This window comes from Hydra vulgaris, chromosome 05 (assembly GCF_038396675.1).
Source record: "Hydra vulgaris chromosome 05, alternate assembly HydraT2T_AEP".
NCBI classification, from domain to species: Eukaryota; Metazoa; Cnidaria; class Hydrozoa; order Anthoathecata; family Hydridae; genus Hydra; species Hydra vulgaris.
Genome location: NC_088924.1, coordinates 18,869,987 through 18,887,949, shown reverse-complemented (window position 1 = coordinate 18,887,949; position 17,963 = coordinate 18,869,987). Strand labels below are relative to the sequence as shown.

Sequence of the window (17,963 nt, the reverse complement as noted above, 5' to 3'; positions counted from 1 at the left end):
TTTATAGTTTATTGCAGAAAAAATAACCTTTTAAGCTAAAAATAAAAAAAGTTTATTTTTTTTATTATAATTTCAAAAAAATCGTAAATAATAATTTTTTTATAAAATAATTGTTATTTTTGAAATTTTTATAAAATTTTGCTTTTACATAATGTTATACATAATAATAAATACATAATAAAATTTTTTTTTGCATAATGTTAGGGACCCATTAAAATTTTAAAGGTCTTGAGGAACCTCAAGATAATTTCCTAGAGCATTGATATTTTTCCAGAGTATTTCTGAAATAAATAATCAACTTTTGCACACCCAGGCTAAACGAATTGTAAAAAAAACTAAAATTCACTCCACCCTAATATATATATATATATATATACATATATATATATATATATATATATATATATATATATATATATATATATATATATATATATATATATATATATGTATATATATATATATATATATATATATATATATATATATATATATATATATATATATATATATATATATATATATATATATATATATATATATATATATATATATATATATATATATATATATATATATGTATATATATTCTATTGGTTCTTCCAAGCAACTAAAATTTGCATGTATTTCTTGTTTTTTTCAAAAATTCAAATGTATGTCATGTGGGATCTTAAAAGAGGGGGGAAAAAATTTGAACAAAAACCATGAAAAATTATTTTTTGTTAAAAGATTATGCAATAGGTTTTTATGCAATTAAACATATAATATCAGTTTTGTATAAAATATTTATTATTTTTGGAATATTTTTAATATGTTAGGTCTTTTGAGACCAAACGTATTAAAAACATTTACATTTTAAAAACTTTATATGTATATATATATATATATATATATATATATATATATATATATATATATATATATATATATTTATGTATATATATATATATTATATATTGCGGTAGTGGTGTAGTGGTAGAGCGCTTGCTTCATAAGCGAGAGGTTCCGAGTTCGATCCCCACCACGTCCCTGGTAGTACCGCGCTCAACTTGTTTCTCCGCGCAGCGGCCTTGTTCGTTAAGGTTCGTGTTTCGGAGTTATAGAGTTGAGAGAGGGTTATAACCACAATTAAGTAGCCTCCTTATCTGTAGTGGCCTTCTGGGCCTTGGGGAGGTGAAATAACAAAAAAAAAATATATATATATATATGTATATATTAAAACAAAACTGCAATAATATATATTATTTGAATACATGTTGTACTTGTTTTTATGTCAGTATTTATTTTTAGTTTTATTTTTTATTTTTTTAGTTTAAGCATAAAAAATCAAAAAGGAGGGTACATTCATTACCCTCATTCCCCCCCCCCCCCTACTCTCTCAAGAACTTTCAAACTTCAATATATTATTGATAAAATTAAAAAATATATAATAATATAAAAAATAATGTTTCAAAATTAGAGTTTTTTGCAAAATAAAGTTATTGTAATGTAAAAAACTGTATAAGTATGATATTGGGTCATTTTAATTATTATATTTAATTTGTTATTATTGTATTCACAAATAATCATTCATACATATGTATTCACAAATAATTATTTATAAATTACGTTTACTTTTGTTACGTTTTTTTTTTCAAGTTTTTAATTTTTACAAAAATATGAAAAAATTTATCTAAGCAAAATGGCTTGAACCTTCACATTCAATTGAATATGGTACAGTCCCATCAAATTGGGTAGAGGAAAGTAATGGCAGTTTATGGGTCTGTTGGCCTAAAGTTGTGAATGTGAAGCCATTTTTTTTATGGAGACAGATACCAAAAAAAGACTGATCTAAGTTCATTTTGTTAAAGAAATATGGAAGTGGAAGTATGTTTATTTAATACAATATTTATAAGTGCAATAATTACCTGTATTATATATATATATATATATTTATATATATATATATATATATATATATATATATATATATATATATATATATATATATATATATATATTTTAATTTAGAATTTATTTACCTGTATTTTATAGTATTTTTTTTTAATTTTAGGCAGCTTTTCTGAATGTGAGATGATCCCCTCAGCTAATGATACAAATGAGGATACAGGCGATGAAAACTTGTTAAAGCGAAAAAACCGATTTACATTATCGTATTTCATGAGCGATGATGATTTTGGTAAGAAATATTTAAATCTGCTATAGTATTTTTAAGACTATAACAAATAACACACTTAGAAAGACTGAACACAAGTTTAGAAGGATCTGTGTGTTTTATTTCTAATGCTAACTAAGTAAATACTTAGTTAACAAATAATATCTATTTATAACATTTATTTAACAAAAAATATCTACTTATAACAAAGTATATCAGGTATGTTTGAAGAGGTGTTTCGGATTTTTAAGGTGCAGAAAGTTTTCATTTTGTTTTATAATAATTTGAATTTTTTTCACTTTAAGTGCCTTCTAATCGGACTTCGATGACCAAAAATAAGCATAAAGTTGATTTGGAGATTGAACCAGAATGTCAGTCTCAAGTTTCGTTGATTAAATCCAATACAAAGCAGCATTTCGCAAGCAATGGTACAGTTTTATTCTTTATATATGTTTGATACTACTTTTTCATAATATACTTACGTAAATGAATGAAATAATTTTATTATTGCAGATTGCAGTAGTAAATCTGTGATTAGTTATGAGGTTAATAATACTTCTTCTTCATCACAAGACGGTATGATTGTTATCTATAATGTTTTCTTTAAACTTTTGTTGTTAACAATTTAGAAAACAACTATTAATTTTTTTTTATTCAACCATATTATAGATTTACAAACACAAGTTTACATTAATAGGTTAGGTCTCACTCAAATAGTTACAAACTTATCAATGGAGTGAAAAACCTATAAAATACAATGTTTAAAACATAATAAAACATTAAAGTAAAAGTAAAAAACACAAATAAATAAAAAGTAATAATCAAAGGGTTAAATTATTATATTTCAACCAATTTAAAGAAAACTTTCGGGGGCACCATCTCTGATTTTCCTGATTTTTACATATTGTTATGTGCATTATGTAGATAGGTTAAATTTGAAATTTCAGACCTCCAAGTACAACGTTTCAGAAATTATAGCCTTAGAAACATGACACAGTGGCCCCCCTCGATTTACAAATGGTTAAAACAGACTACTTTAGAGCTGTATAACTTTTTTCTCACTTTCAACAAGTGTCTCATTTTTTCTAGAACTATTTTCTGGATAGTTCTCTTTTTGAAAAAGTGGTTTTTATTAACTTGTGTTAAATTATAAAAAAATTATGACCTCCTTAACTTTAAAAAAAATCCTAAAATTGCTAAAATATGCCAAAATGAAACTAACTGTAGCATTATTCTATTCATCCACAAGTCTTTACAGATAAGTTTTCTGATTAGCTACTACTGTCTGCAATAAATGGGCAAAATATAGGTAGCTTGTTGCAGTTTAGAACTTAAATATACCTAAAAGCAAAATGTCCACATGCCTAAAAAGTCTATTTTTCAGCCCTTTCAAGATGCTTGTAAATTTTTTTAACACTTTGTTTTGATCTAAGATTAACAGCATATAAGACCATTAGACCCAACTATCTAAAAATGCAAACATTATAAACTTGTCAAATTCACATTAAAAATGCCAGCATTTTTAAATAACCCTATTTTTCAATCATCAACAGTTGAATGTGTTACTAGAAATCAGCGCCCCTCTAATCTCCCAACTGGCCTATGTAAAGGGTGCAACTAATTATAAGTTACTTCTTAATAAAAAGAAAGGTATGGTTAGTTGTCCTCTTCTCGATCTGGTCTTTATAGTAGATGGGGGCACAAATAAAGGGGGCAGTAACTTTTTTAAGTATGTAAATATCTAAATTAATTTAGAATCCTTTATTTGAACCATAATGAAGGTCTCTAAAAAGTTACTGCCCCCTTTATTTGTGCCCCCATCTACTATAAAAACCAGATCAAGAAGAGGACACTGTGTCATGTTTCTAAGGCTATAATTTCTGAACCGTTGTACTTTGAGGTCTGAAATTTCAAATTTAACCTATCTACACAATGCACATAACAATATGTAAAAATCAGGAAAATCAGAGATGGTGCCTCACAAGCGATTGGTTAAAATATAATGATTTGACACTAAAGTAACTGAAATATAGAAGTTATAAAAACAAATAAAACTTAAAAAACAAACAGAAAAACTTATTTAACGTTATGTTATTAACATTAGTTTTTTATTCGGCTATATTTAATAAAATACAAATATTATTTACTTACTAGTAAGTAAATAATATTTGTAATTTTAAATATTAATCTTTAAACAACTTTTATTACTTAAAAATGTTTCATTTATAGTTTTCCAGAAAAATGTAATGAAAATCCTAAAAAATATAACAAAAGAACTAATGGAGGTGAAGCAAAGTCAAAAGGATCAAATGGAAAAGTTATCTGGAGTACAATATACAGGAGTAGATATTGTTAATAAGTTAGTCTTTGTTACTATTGATAATGTTAAAGATATGGTTGGAAACTGAATTAGAAGATAAAAATTTATATTTGCAGCAAGGTATGTAATGTTACCAATATTTAACTTTATTCATCATTGTTTTGCTGTTTCATAGTACATTTTATTAATTTTTTTAAAAATAATAAAAAGTACAGTAAACTCTTGATATTTTGAACCCTCGATAACTAGAACTTTCAGTAACTTGTGGTAGTGGTGTAGTGGTAGAGCGCTCGCTTCATAAGCGAAAGGTTCCAAGTTCGATTCCCACCACGTCCCTGGTAGTACCGCGCTCAACTTGTTTCTCCGCGCAGCGGACTTGTTTATCAAGGTTCGTGTTTCGGAGTTATAGAGCTGAGAGAGGGTTATAACCACAAGTAGCCTCCTCATCTGTAGTAGCTTTCTTGGGCTTGGAAGGTGAATTATAAAATTAAAAAAAAAAAAAACTTGAACTAATTTTGAATACCCGTTTAACCCTTATATATATATTATACTTCCAATAACTCGAACAAATTTCTTGGTCTCTTGGAGGTTCGAGTTATTGGGAGTTTACTATATTTGATAATTTTAGTAATAGCGTATAGTAGATTTAAATAGTAAGTTTGACCAGTTGTTGGCTCAGTTTGATCAGTTGTTTGCTTTATAACACTGAATGTAATATATAAAATATTAGTAGGAAGGCTTGTTTAAGTTAAGTCGTTTTCACAAACATATACATACAGTAATGTATACATACAATTAAATGTATAAACATACAATTAATGTATACACACATACAATTACAGGGTTGCTGATCAACCTTTGAAAACCTGAAATACCTGGAAATAGTATGAATCCTAGGGAAAACCTGGATTTCGGAAAACTCAAGAATTTTTTTAAATTTTTATGAAATTCTGAGAAAACTTAGAAAAAATTTTTTTTTTGATTAAATTTTTGAACAATAATTTTTTTTGTAAGAATGGCTTGTCAATACTAATAATAAATATACTAATATTCTAACAATAAATTTGCAAGATGTAGCTGTTGTTGTAAAACTTTTAGTCTGTCATATATAAATACTTTTGTTTAAATAAAGATCGTAATAATCTAGTAGATAAACTGGAAAGAATATGGAAAATTCAGGGAATTTAAAAAGCTAAACTCAGGGAAAAACACTCTTTACTCGAGAAAAACTCACAGTAAAATTTTTAAAATTATATTGGAAACCCTGAATTAAGTATCGCATACATTGTTACTTTTTTATATCACATGCTTTGTTACTACTTTGTTGGCAATAGTGTTTAACCAAAATTGACTTGGTATTTTCAAGATTTTTTGCTTTGCTTGCTATTCTGATATTTTAAATAATTTAGTGGAGGGAGATACTTGCCCTCATAGATCATCCACTGGTTACTATGAATATTCTAATCATAATTATTGTGAGTTATTATTAATACAGGTGACAGTTTTAGTTTGTGCTTGTTGCAACCACCCAAAAAAAAGTATGAACAAACTTATTACAAAAGATGTTGCATCAAGCTATAGTATTAAAGGCACTTCTCAGAAGTACAATTTTTGTACTGAATTCAAAAATGTTTATTCAGCTATTATAGGTATATACAAAGAAATATTTTTTCATAGTATATTTTAAGAAATTTTGTAACTCGTATTATGTGAAAAGATATTTTAATTTTAAATTTTAAAGTACAGTTTTATTCATTTAGAGGCAGTCAGGAGTCAGCATGCGGATGCCAAAGTTATACAACTCCACAGTTTTATGGAAGAATGGTTGCGACAAGCTAGTGTGTTGAATATACGTACAGAGAAAAAAAAAATTGAAAATCGTAATAAAACATTATAATAATCTGTTTTTCTTTTACTAATAAAATAAATAAACTATTGTCTTTGTTTATTTATGACTGTAATTTAGCATTATTTTAAATATTAATTCATGTAAATATTAATGGGCATGTTAATTCCGTAGCCATCGTAAACGCAACTCATTTAGGAAAAGGAAATGTCTAAATTTGCAGAATTTTTGATGATTTTTGTTTAGTGTTGGTTCGTGTATTAGCTTGTTTTATTTTGTTTATTTTAAAGTTTTAGAAATCTTGTAGAAATATGGAAAAATTAGCCATTTTATTGAACATGAAACAACCCCACGTGATTAGTTGTTTGAGATAAATTATATGTTGTTGCTTTGACTACAAATTGTTAATGACACAAATTTGTTTAAACTTTTTTTTTTTAATAGCTGTAATAACTATAATTATAATAATAAACAATAACATTATTATTATGATAACGGGTGATGCAGAAGTTATCGGACAAAATAAAAACGTCAATAACTTATTTATAAATAAAAAAACAAACTACTATTATATTTTTTTTAAATAAAGCATTTATCTTTTAATAAAAATATATTATTTTTTATATGAAAAAACACCACCATCTGCAATTGATCTCAATTTTGCTCTGACGCCTTTCATATGCGACTGTAAAAAGTTTAAATCAATTTCTTGTAGTTTTAGTTTAATGCGATCAATCAAAACTTGCTCTGTTGAAGCTTGCCAATCTCCCTCGTAAACCTTCTGTGCCAAATGTCCCCAAGTTTTCAATTGGTCGTGCTTGAGGCATATTTGGGGGATTGGATTGTTTATCAACGTAATAGACATATTGGTCCATCCAATTTAGAGAATCTTTAGAATAATGAGAACTTGCTAAATCTGGCCATAATAAATAGTTAAAGTCTCCATGATACTTGTGAATAAATGGAAGAAGTCGTTTTTCTAAACATTCATTAATATAGATTGATGAATTGATCGCTACAGCCTTGGAAGTGCGAAACAATGGCTCGGACATACCACGGTCAGATATGGCTATCCACATTAATAATGTTTTTGGAAATTTCTCTTTTCCTATAAAACGAACACTTTCTGGGCATGTCTTTTTGTTGTTTGTGTAGTATCCAGAATTTCCAGGCATGTTGTCCCCTGCAAAACAAAAGTATTTTTCGTCATCGATGACTAGAAGCGATTTTGTGTTATAGAGTTGGTTAACTAGTTTCCTGCTTCTTTTCTTTGCCTTTATTTGTTGTTCTATAGTGTATTTTGGAGTCTTTTAACGTTTTCTATATTTGATATTCATTTTTTTTAACTGACGACCAATTGTCGATTGATTTACACCGAATTTAATACCTATTTTTCTCTGACTGACCCCTTTTCGATTGTTGACAAGTCTCGTTAATTCGGCTTTCTTTTCTCTAGTCCAGGATGTCGGACGACCAGGGTGCTTTCTATGAGAAAACGATTGAACAGTTTCAAGTCTTTTTAGGTTATCATATACTGTACTTCGAGCAAATCCTTCCTTTTCAAAATGATTTACGATTTTTTTTTTTTTTTTATGTGAGGTTTATTTACAAAAAACATTTTTAGTCGCTTTCGAAAAGATTCTCGCTCAGCTGCATTTAACCTCATTTTACCACAAAAACTGATTATTATGCTCAAATAATAATCAGTTTTTGTGATAAAATCAAAGATAAGCCAAAAAAACTAATTATTATGCTCAAATAATGAAATTAGGATTTGTCCGATAACTTCCGCATCACCTGTTATATATACATGTTTAGCATTTTAGAAAGCTTCTCTGAGGGTGAACTTGTTGAACCTGAACTTTATCAGTCATTGAACTTTTGAATGTGAACACAGTTATTGATTGTCAATGATTGAGGCATATGAAGACACTTGAGATGACTAAAATTGATAGAAATGAAGAAGCTGGATAATTATGCTATTATTAATTATTATTAATTAATCATTACCATGTTTCAGAAGTTATATTGATAAACTTGGTTTAAGTCGTAACCTTTACTTGCAATTATACTAAAATATTTTTTAAATTATCAATTTGTTATATGGGTTATATGATCTTCAACCTAAATGGGTAAATCCTGGACATTTTTTAATACTTCTGCCATCAATAGATAAAGGTTTTATTTAGTATTTTTGTTTTGAATATATTTAAAATATTTTTTTATTTTTATTTTTTTTTTATAATTTACCTCCCCAAAGCCGAGAAGGCCACTACAGATGAGGAGGCTACTTGTGGTTATCACCCTCTCTCAACTTTATAACTCCGAAACACGAACCTTGACGAACAAGGCCGCTGCGTGGAGAAACAATTTATTTATGTTAAATAATATTTTGCTTTTTTATTGTTATTATTATTATTATTATTATTATTATTGTTATTATATATATTTACAGTTGGTAAGAATAACTTAAAAGTTTTAAAAGCTATTCTTAATAGCAATATATATAAAATTTTAATATTATTAAATATTAGTATTACTTTAATATTTTAGGGAAAAAAGTCTTGAATGTTCTAAGATGCAGCTTCATATTTTTAATTGCTATGTTTTATTTTTAGAGGCAGTCGGGAGTCACTATGCTGACAACAAATTAGTAGGCAAAAGATAATAAATTTTACAATCAGAAATACGACAAACTAGCCTGTTTAACGCTACGACAAACTGTCCTGATGAAATTCGTTAAAAAACTGTTATTAAAATATTAAAACACATTATGTCATTAAACACAATAAAACGTTATATAAAGTATTTTTTGTTATTTTATTGCTTTACTTATCTGCTTTACCTTAAATATTTAGTAACTATTTTATCTTACGTTCTCTACAGCCAATAAAATTAATTAGACATTCAAATAGTTATTTATCCAGGTATTAAAAATATTGGATTTAAAGTAATTCCTTATAATAACTTTATTAAAGCCATTATTTATAAGCAAAAAACTCTTACATAATAAGTAATTTATCACTAATAACAATTGGTAATCGCAACAAAAGAATCGGCGTTGATAACCAGCGGTGATAATCACTACTTATTCGCTAGTGACAAATCGCCACTCAATCACTAGCGATAAAATGTTTACAGAATCAACATTCAATAAGTACTAAATCACCACTGCGATAAGTATTGAATCACTACTAAATCACTGCTAAATCACTGATGTATCAGTGCTAAACCAGCGGCGATAATCACTACTTAATTACTAGTGACTAATCGCCACTCAATCACTAGCGATAAAATATTTACAGAATCACCATTCAATAAGTATTAAATCACCACTTACGATAAGGATTGAATCACTACTAAATCACCAGTAATGCGCGCATAGGGTCCACTACTAAACAAATACCAAGTTTAAGTAGTTGTAATTATAGCTATTACTTATTTTAATACTAAGTACTTATTCTAAGCAATACCGGTTTTGGTTCTACCGTTAGTACTGGTCTTTACTTGTGCAATGACTTTCGGTATTACTGATGTTGGTTCTTTGGATACCGGTATTAATACTAGAATTTTTATTTAATACCTTATGATAATTACCTTAATTTTTCACTTTTAGTCATATGTTTATAAAACTAATTTATGTTTTAGCTTTAAAAAATTTTAATAATTCCATTAGTAATTTAATTTTTTTTTTGTAATTTATTTCGTCACTATTTATTTTACATACAATTAACTTTAATACATTTATAAATACAAGCATATTTATATGTATACATTTATAAATAAGATAAAAAAAATTAAAATAATGACAGGAGCAAGTAGAAGACTGCAGTCTTATCATCAGGCCCCTTTCACTTGTAACTTTGCAATAAGTTTCACGTGAGATTAACGTGACATTAAAAACTCATAAGTAGAAATAAACCAAAAACAAAGCCTTGTACGTAACGATCTGATAGATGAGTATAGAAAAAAAAAAAACTATTTGTATTGTGATATAATCATCGTTTGCGGTCATTCAAAAGGGATAAATTCGTTTTAGTTAGCTATATTATTAATTTGATCTTTAAAAATAGAAGAGTATGTTGACGTCACTTAAATTAAATAGGTGGTGTTTGACTGCTGCTTTAAAGAGATTTGATGACTTGACATGTTTTTTGTATTTTGTTTAAGGATCAAATTCCATAACCGCGGTCCTCGAGATAAGATAGAGAAGTCAGTATTTTAAGTAAAATCTTCGGAATTTTAAAGTTTTGAAAAAAGTACTTTGTTGGGTATTTGTGATCAATGGTGGAAAATTGATTTTTAAAGTATTATGACAGCAAGTTGTTTTGCGGTTGAAACATAAATAATAAATTTTGGAGGAGGTTCAGTTTATAAATATTTAGAGCTCCAATCTCCCTGAATAATGGTTTGGCGTGGGTATATCTGTTAGCATTGCGTACTATTCGACAAGCTTGCTTTTGTTTAACGTATATTTTTTTAGTACTGAAGAATATATGCTTGCCCAAACGATATTGCAATAGTTGATATAACTGTGAATGAACGAATAATATATACTTTTTAAGCAAGTTTTATTTAGAAGGTGTTTGATTTTATGCATGATGTCGATTGACTTGGAGATTTTATTTTCGATGTGCAAAACATGATTCTTCCAAATAAGATTTTCTTGAAAAATTATTCCCAGGATTTTTATTGAATGGTCTTTTTCTATACTAATGTTGTTGATCATAAGCTGGGGAAGTTGAGGTGGTAAATTAACAGAGTTAGATGGTTTGTGAACTAAAAAGTATTAGGTTTTGAGGATGTTTAAGGAAAGTTTATTAGCTTTAAACCACTCATTTAAGTTTTGCAGCTCGTGATTAACTATAAAAAACAATTGTTTTTATATTTGAGTGAGTGAAGAAAATATTCGTATCACCAGCAAAAAGAGTAAAATTAAGAATGTTTGAAGTTAAATAGATACCGTTCACATAGAGTAAAAATAGTAAAGCTCGAAGAATTGAGCCTTAGGGTACACCACAAGTAATTGTTTGTAGCCGTGTACATGCTGAGTTGTACGACACTCCTTGTTTTCTGTTATTTAAGTAACATCTGAACCATTTTAGATTGTTGTTTGTTACTCCATATATCTTTAGCTAGTGTAGGAGGATCTCGTGGTCAACTGTATCGAATGCTTTGGTTAAATCAATAAACAAGGCTAGAGTATATTCATTATTTTCAAAACTGTTTAAAATTTTATTGACTAATTCAATTTTTGAATGATATGTTGAATGTCTCTTGCGAAAACCAAACTGTTTGCAATAGAGAATATTATTTATTTCAAGATAGTTATATAATCTATTATACATAATACGTTCGAGAAGTTTTGAATAGCAAGAAAGAATTGATATAGGCCTATAGTTGGATGCTAAAGAGTCGTCGCCATTCTTATAAATAGGGACTACTCTTGCTATTTTTAATTTATCAGGAAAAAAACAGTTTTCAAGGATAAATTGAATATTGTTAAAAGAGGCGATAATATCTAATACTGATTTCAAAACAATTGCATTGATTTCGTCGATGCCTGGACTTTTGTTGGTTTCTAGTAAATTTAAGTTCGAAAATTAAGTAAATTTAAAATCGAAGTTCACTCAAGGATATTTCAAACTCATTTATAACTGAGTGTGTTTTTTTAAAAAAAAAAAACTTAAGCGTTTTGCTTCCCAGAATTATTTTTTCGGCTAAATTTTTACCAACGTTTATAAAGAATTCATTAAACCATAGTCTATAGAAATAAACCCTGGTCTGGCAATCTATTGTTTTCCGCTATTGTTATTTTTCTCCACTTAAAAAAATAAAAACATTAGTCACGTGATTAATGTAGATGCAAGAAAATTTTTTAAATGGCGAATTCTGAAGCGACTCAAGAGAATCTTAATTTAGTTAATCTTGATAATTTAGATGAAGATCTCTTAGATAAAATATTTGAAGTGGATATCAATAAAGCATTTGAAAAGGTGTACAATTCTTTCTTGTTATATAAATTTAATCGCAAAGTTTTTCAAAAAAAACAAACATCCAATATAATTGGTGTTAATATATATATATATATATATATATATATATATATATATATATATATATATATATATATATATATATATATATATATATATATATATATATATATATATATATATATATATATATAAATATATATATATATATATTTACTGATAAAATTACTTTTACTTTCCAGGTGATTTCTTCTGAGGAAATTTCATGTATTACATGTGGACAAATTTGCAAGTCTAAAGGAGGTTTAAAAAGACACATAAATTCAGCACACCTATTGCTTATTAATGCACCAAAGGAGGAAAAATTAGATCATTTAACAACTATTATGTTTTCTGGTATTGTTAAGGAGGTGCAAAATACTTTATCTTATGACACTTGCTATCCAGAAAAGATGAGACAGGCAATTAAAGATTATAATTTTGAATTCAATGATAACCTGTACAATGAAGTAACCAAGTTAACAGCTGAATTCAGATCATCGGGAAATGCTGAGATTTTTTTATCAAAGTTTTATTCAAGCATTGTTCTATCTGCCCATAATTATATTTTAAATTTAGATAAACGTTTAGGTGCTTTACTAGTCCTTCATATTGGAAACCATATTTTGAGTTTTTGTAAAAAACAGCAAAACACTGCTCATGAAGAAAACATAACAAAACCAATAAGTGCACAAGAGCTAGATGGATTGCAGTATTTAGCTGGTTATGTTGTACACAAATTTATAAAAAAAACAAGAAACAATAAATACTATAATTCAAAAATTAATCACGACACAATGGAAATACTTAAAAAATTTACAACAGATGCATTCATTGATCAAAAATTAATTTGTACCCAGAATAGAGGGGGTTTAACTGTTGTAACAAAAGAATGTCAAAATATTTTTATTTTAACTGAAGGTTTGTTTCGGAGAGAAACTAACCAAAGCAACCTTAAAAGAATTGATGTTGCTAAAATGGTTAGCTCATTGATGGAAGACAGAAAAATTATAAGTTTGTATAGTAACATTGTTGAAACATTTGAAAATGAAAACTCTGTTTCTTATAGTGATCTGGCTAATAACATTTTAGAAAATATGCTTAAGCTTTATCTTCGCATACGCTCATTTTCATTAACTAAAGATATTGTTCAGTTGCACAAAGAGAAGAAAAAAGTAAAATCTTTGCGCAAAACAATCAAAAAAGCATCTCAGAAACTTTGTTTACAAGAATAAAGAGTATTTAACACACAAAGTAAAGCAAGTTTTATAACAAAAAAAAAAGTTTTATGTATTTTTATTAAGAAAATCTCTTTATTTATTATAAATAAATTTATTTAATGTCCAAACACTACCTAAGAAGTCTTATAATAAAAAGTTTGTGTCAATTTAATGTTCTTCAGAATTTTTCATACATGCAAAACAACTTATTTATCTTAACGTTTCTTAAGTGGAGTTTCATCAACAATTGTCCAAGATGGTACGCGTTTTGTTTTATGAGCATCTTTTGTGTTACCAGTAACAGGCACAACTGAGCGCTGCATTCTCAATGTATTTGACTGATAACCAAACTGATGTATGGTAGGATTATCATTTCTTCTTCCTAAACTACGATGTCTTCCAAAATGTTCCTCTAAAACATCTTGATTGAAACGCTCACTAAGAACATAAGGCATTCCAGTATTTAATAAGTATTTTGTTACCTCAATAAGAGAATATGAAGTAATTCTAAGGCCTTCATATGTTTGGGAAGACAAAAACATTCTCTCTCGTTCATCATTTGAGAAGTCACCAACACGTTTAGAAACATTTTCTTTCCAAAGTTTTAAATAATTTAGAAAATTTTCTTTTAACCATGTAAATCGCTCATCGTTAACATTTTTATATGGTTCTAAAAATGGCTTACGCTTTGTTAAACATTCTGAATGGTTTCGTACATTCATACAATCAAAAAATTTATCAGCAAACTTGCACAACTCTGCAGTTTTATGCATATAAGCAGGGTAATAACTTTCAATGACATTAGACACTGTTTCACTTAATACTTGGGTAGCCAATCGAATATTCATTACAGAAAATGGTGTCAAGTTAAAATGATCAGACGTAAGTTTTGGAATAAGTTTTAAACTACGCTCAAGTTCATCGTTATATAGTTTTTTAAAATGATACCGAATAATATCATTTCCATTCCACATATGGCGTGTAAAAGTTCCACTTAAGCCTAATAAAGAAAAAAATAAAATCATTGTAAGTCTTCCAAATGATATTAATGATTCAGTATAAATATTTTAATAAATTTTTTTAAAAATTTTTACATTCTAATATGCGATTAATTCATGTATGCATTTATAAAAAAAAGTTTTAAAATATACTAACATAAACATACTTACAAAAAAAATATTAACACAAGGACATATTTACACAAACATTTAAAAAATAGGGAAAATTTTACCTGAATGGTAAAGGCAATTTCTCAAAGTTTTTATAAGGTGAGGTGCATCAGCAAAAAACCAAATAAATTTATCATTTGCAAATAGATTTATTGTACGATATGTTACTTCATTATCAACCAACCCATCCATCATTTTATGCATTCGATAAAACTTTCGGTTGGTAGATGCCCCATCTGAAACTGCTGCAATGACATAAAGATCACATGTTAACTCAAGAATTGAAACAGCTTTCCAAAAGGTCATCATAAGCTGATTTGATGTAACACCTTTTGTAGCAAAATATGCTAGACTAAATTTTAAATCAGATGCTATGCCTCTTAGATAATAAATAAGAGCATGAGTTGCAAGTGCACTTGAATTTGGAAAAGTACTGTAGTTGATATTTGGATCGCCAAGGTCTACATATCCAATAAGTTCATTTGTAAATTTGTCAAAAACTAAGTCCTCTTGAATCTTGATTTCATCAAAAGAAAGACAAACAAATCTCTGGTAACCAATTAGATTAGAAGTTTTATGCAGAAGTCCATCTATGACTGAAGTATTAAAACCCACACAAGGTTTTATGGCATTTTTGTAATCTCTTAGTGTTCTGAGACTTGGAAATTTTAATATTTTGGCAGATCGCAATTCATCGTAAGCAGATGCAGACTTCATTGCTAATGATAAACAAAACCTAATTATCATTGGATGATATCTCATCTTTGAAGTTGGATTAGAAAAAAAATTTTGTTGTTGCTTCCATAACATTTTCATAAATGGGGATACTTTATTATCTAATCTCATAATTTCAAATACTTCATCACTAATGTTAGATGGCACAGCTATTGATTTTGATACAATTTCATTTTTTATTTTTTCTATTGTTTTTGTTAATTCCTTGCATTCGAGTCTTTTTTCTTTTAAGGCTAATATAATTTTGTTTGGATGAGTGCTTTTTAAAGGAGCATTCTTTTTTGCAGGAACAGTTGAGGTTTTGTTTTTTTGTGCTAACTGTTTGTAAAACTTTTTTTCAAAGTTAGAACATTTGCTACAAATATTATTTTCTGACAATAAAGAACAAAGGATGTCACAATTTTTAGGTCTTAAATAATGCTTGTGGACTGAGAGTCCTGCTTGCAAGCCAGTTGAACTAATTTCAGTTGAAACATAATGACATATAAGTTCACTTGAGGTAATATTTGTTAATCCAAGGCATACTTTAAAATTCTCTATTTCAGTTATTAAGTCAGAGATAAAGACATTTTTTACACTTCCTAAATATTGTTTTATAAAATAATGGTCACTCTGAAGGACCCAACCAAGGACAACGCAACTATAAACTAAAGATTCATCAACAATGATTTCATAAGTAGGAACCAAGAAAGGCTTTGTAAATTTTTTGAATGATGTTGTTTTCTCATGATGAGTTACCATCCAATTATCTGTTAATTTGAGTTTATTTGCTCTATTTTTAAATTCCAAGAAACTTTTGTAGCATTTTGAGTTTAAAATTTTATCACTTGCCCTGTCTTGTACAATGTGTTGATGTTTTCGCCCTGGATGTTGTGATTTCTCGTGAGATTTTTTCGGTAAGTTTTTAGTTGGTATTGCAAGTAGCTTTAAAGTTTTTCTTTTGTTCTCTAAAATATAAAAAACCAAAGGTTTTGTTAATTGTGGATTTTTTTCTGTATGATAGGTAATGAAGATATTTGTATTAATTTTTAGACTTGTATTAATTGTGACAATTTTTTATTTATTTAAATGCTTACTTGTTAATTCAATATCATCTGTAGAAAAATGTCTTTCGCAAATGTAAATTTTTCCTACAGCTACTCGATCTTTCAACTCTTTATCTGCAACACGATATTTAAACAAAACATTTCTTTTCTATTTCTTTTCTCCAGTTTGAATGAAATTCATCATTTCTCATCGGAATTTGAAATATGCTAATTCCTTTATATTTACGAGAACAAGAAACTCCGCATCCAGGGAAAGCACAGCTCTTTCCTGGCATAATAATAGAGTTTTTTAAAAACTTTCTTTTGATACCATAAATAAATAGTAGTAAACACAACAAGGTCGAAGGTTTCAAGATTTTATTCTAAAATGTAAAAAGTTTTGTTTGTTTTGCATCTACATTGATCACGTGATGCAAATTTACGGAATTTTAAGTTCAAACAAAGACATTGCCAGACCAGGGTTTAATTCTATAGACTATGATTAAACATATAGCAATTTTGTCTGTCAAAAACATCTGGGTTCATTTTTGTTTGTAAACGCTTTGGAAAAATAGTGTTTATGTTTAGTTTTTTTTTTTTTTTCCAGTTACTTCTTTTATTATATCCCATTTTTTTCTACCATTTTCTATTGAATTTTCGAGCAGATTGGAGTAATAGTTTTTTTTAATTAGTTTTTTTAATTTTTTAAAAGAATTTTTGTATTTTTTATATTTAGCTTCTTTATTTAAATTTTTTTTTTTAAGTTATCGTAGAGCTTTTGCTCCTTTTTTGATGAGTTTTTAAGCCCTTTTGTTATCCAAGGGTTACGCAGGTTTTTAGAATGAATTATTTTCTTGGTCTTCATATTGTTTAAAAAACAAGCGTATAAAAAGATCATAAGCGTTATTCGCATCGTTACACTCCGCTATTAATTCCTTATTGGTTTCGTGTATCAAATCGCGAAATTTTTTATATAGCATTGTTGTTTATTTGTCTGACATAGGTGGTAAAGGAATTTTTATCTTCAATTGTTAAGCGATTAGTTTTCAATTTGGAAAATGGTCACTTATATCGGATTTTATGATACCACTTTCGATTTTACAAATCATGCAGTGATTGGTTATAATATCGTCAGTGATTGAAGAAGTTAAAGAAGTTACACGCGTCGGTTTGTTTTTTAGCGGTATATCACTGTGCTGAAGAAGTGTATTTACATAGTATTTAAAAGGTTTATGTTAAAGTCACCTGGTAATATGCGCTCCAGATGTTTTTCAAAATAGTTCGAAATTGCCTTTGAGTGATCTGTATAGAGCAGTAATGAAAGTATTTTTAGATTTTTGACTGATTAATTCAATTGTTAACGATTCGCAATCTGCATTATTTATGCTAAAGTTTTCTATCTTTTTGAAAATAAATGAATCTATAACAAAAATACACACTCCTCCACCGATGTCCTTT

General features: G+C 27.6%; 1 protein-coding gene across 1 annotated transcript; it reads left to right on the top strand.

The window, feature by feature from the left end:
• The first annotated feature begins 12,178 nt into the window (after positions 1–12,178).
• On the top strand, positions 12,179–13,959 carry LOC136080663 (uncharacterized). Its single transcript, XM_065797602.1, has 2 exons — positions 12,179–12,317; positions 12,560–13,959. The coding sequence occupies exons 1-2, from the start codon at positions 12,204–12,206 to the stop codon at positions 13,589–13,591; spliced, it is 1,146 nt and encodes a 381-aa protein (XP_065653674.1). The 5' UTR covers positions 12,179–12,203; the 3' UTR covers positions 13,592–13,959.
• Positions 13,960–17,963: the final 4,004 nt, after the last annotated feature.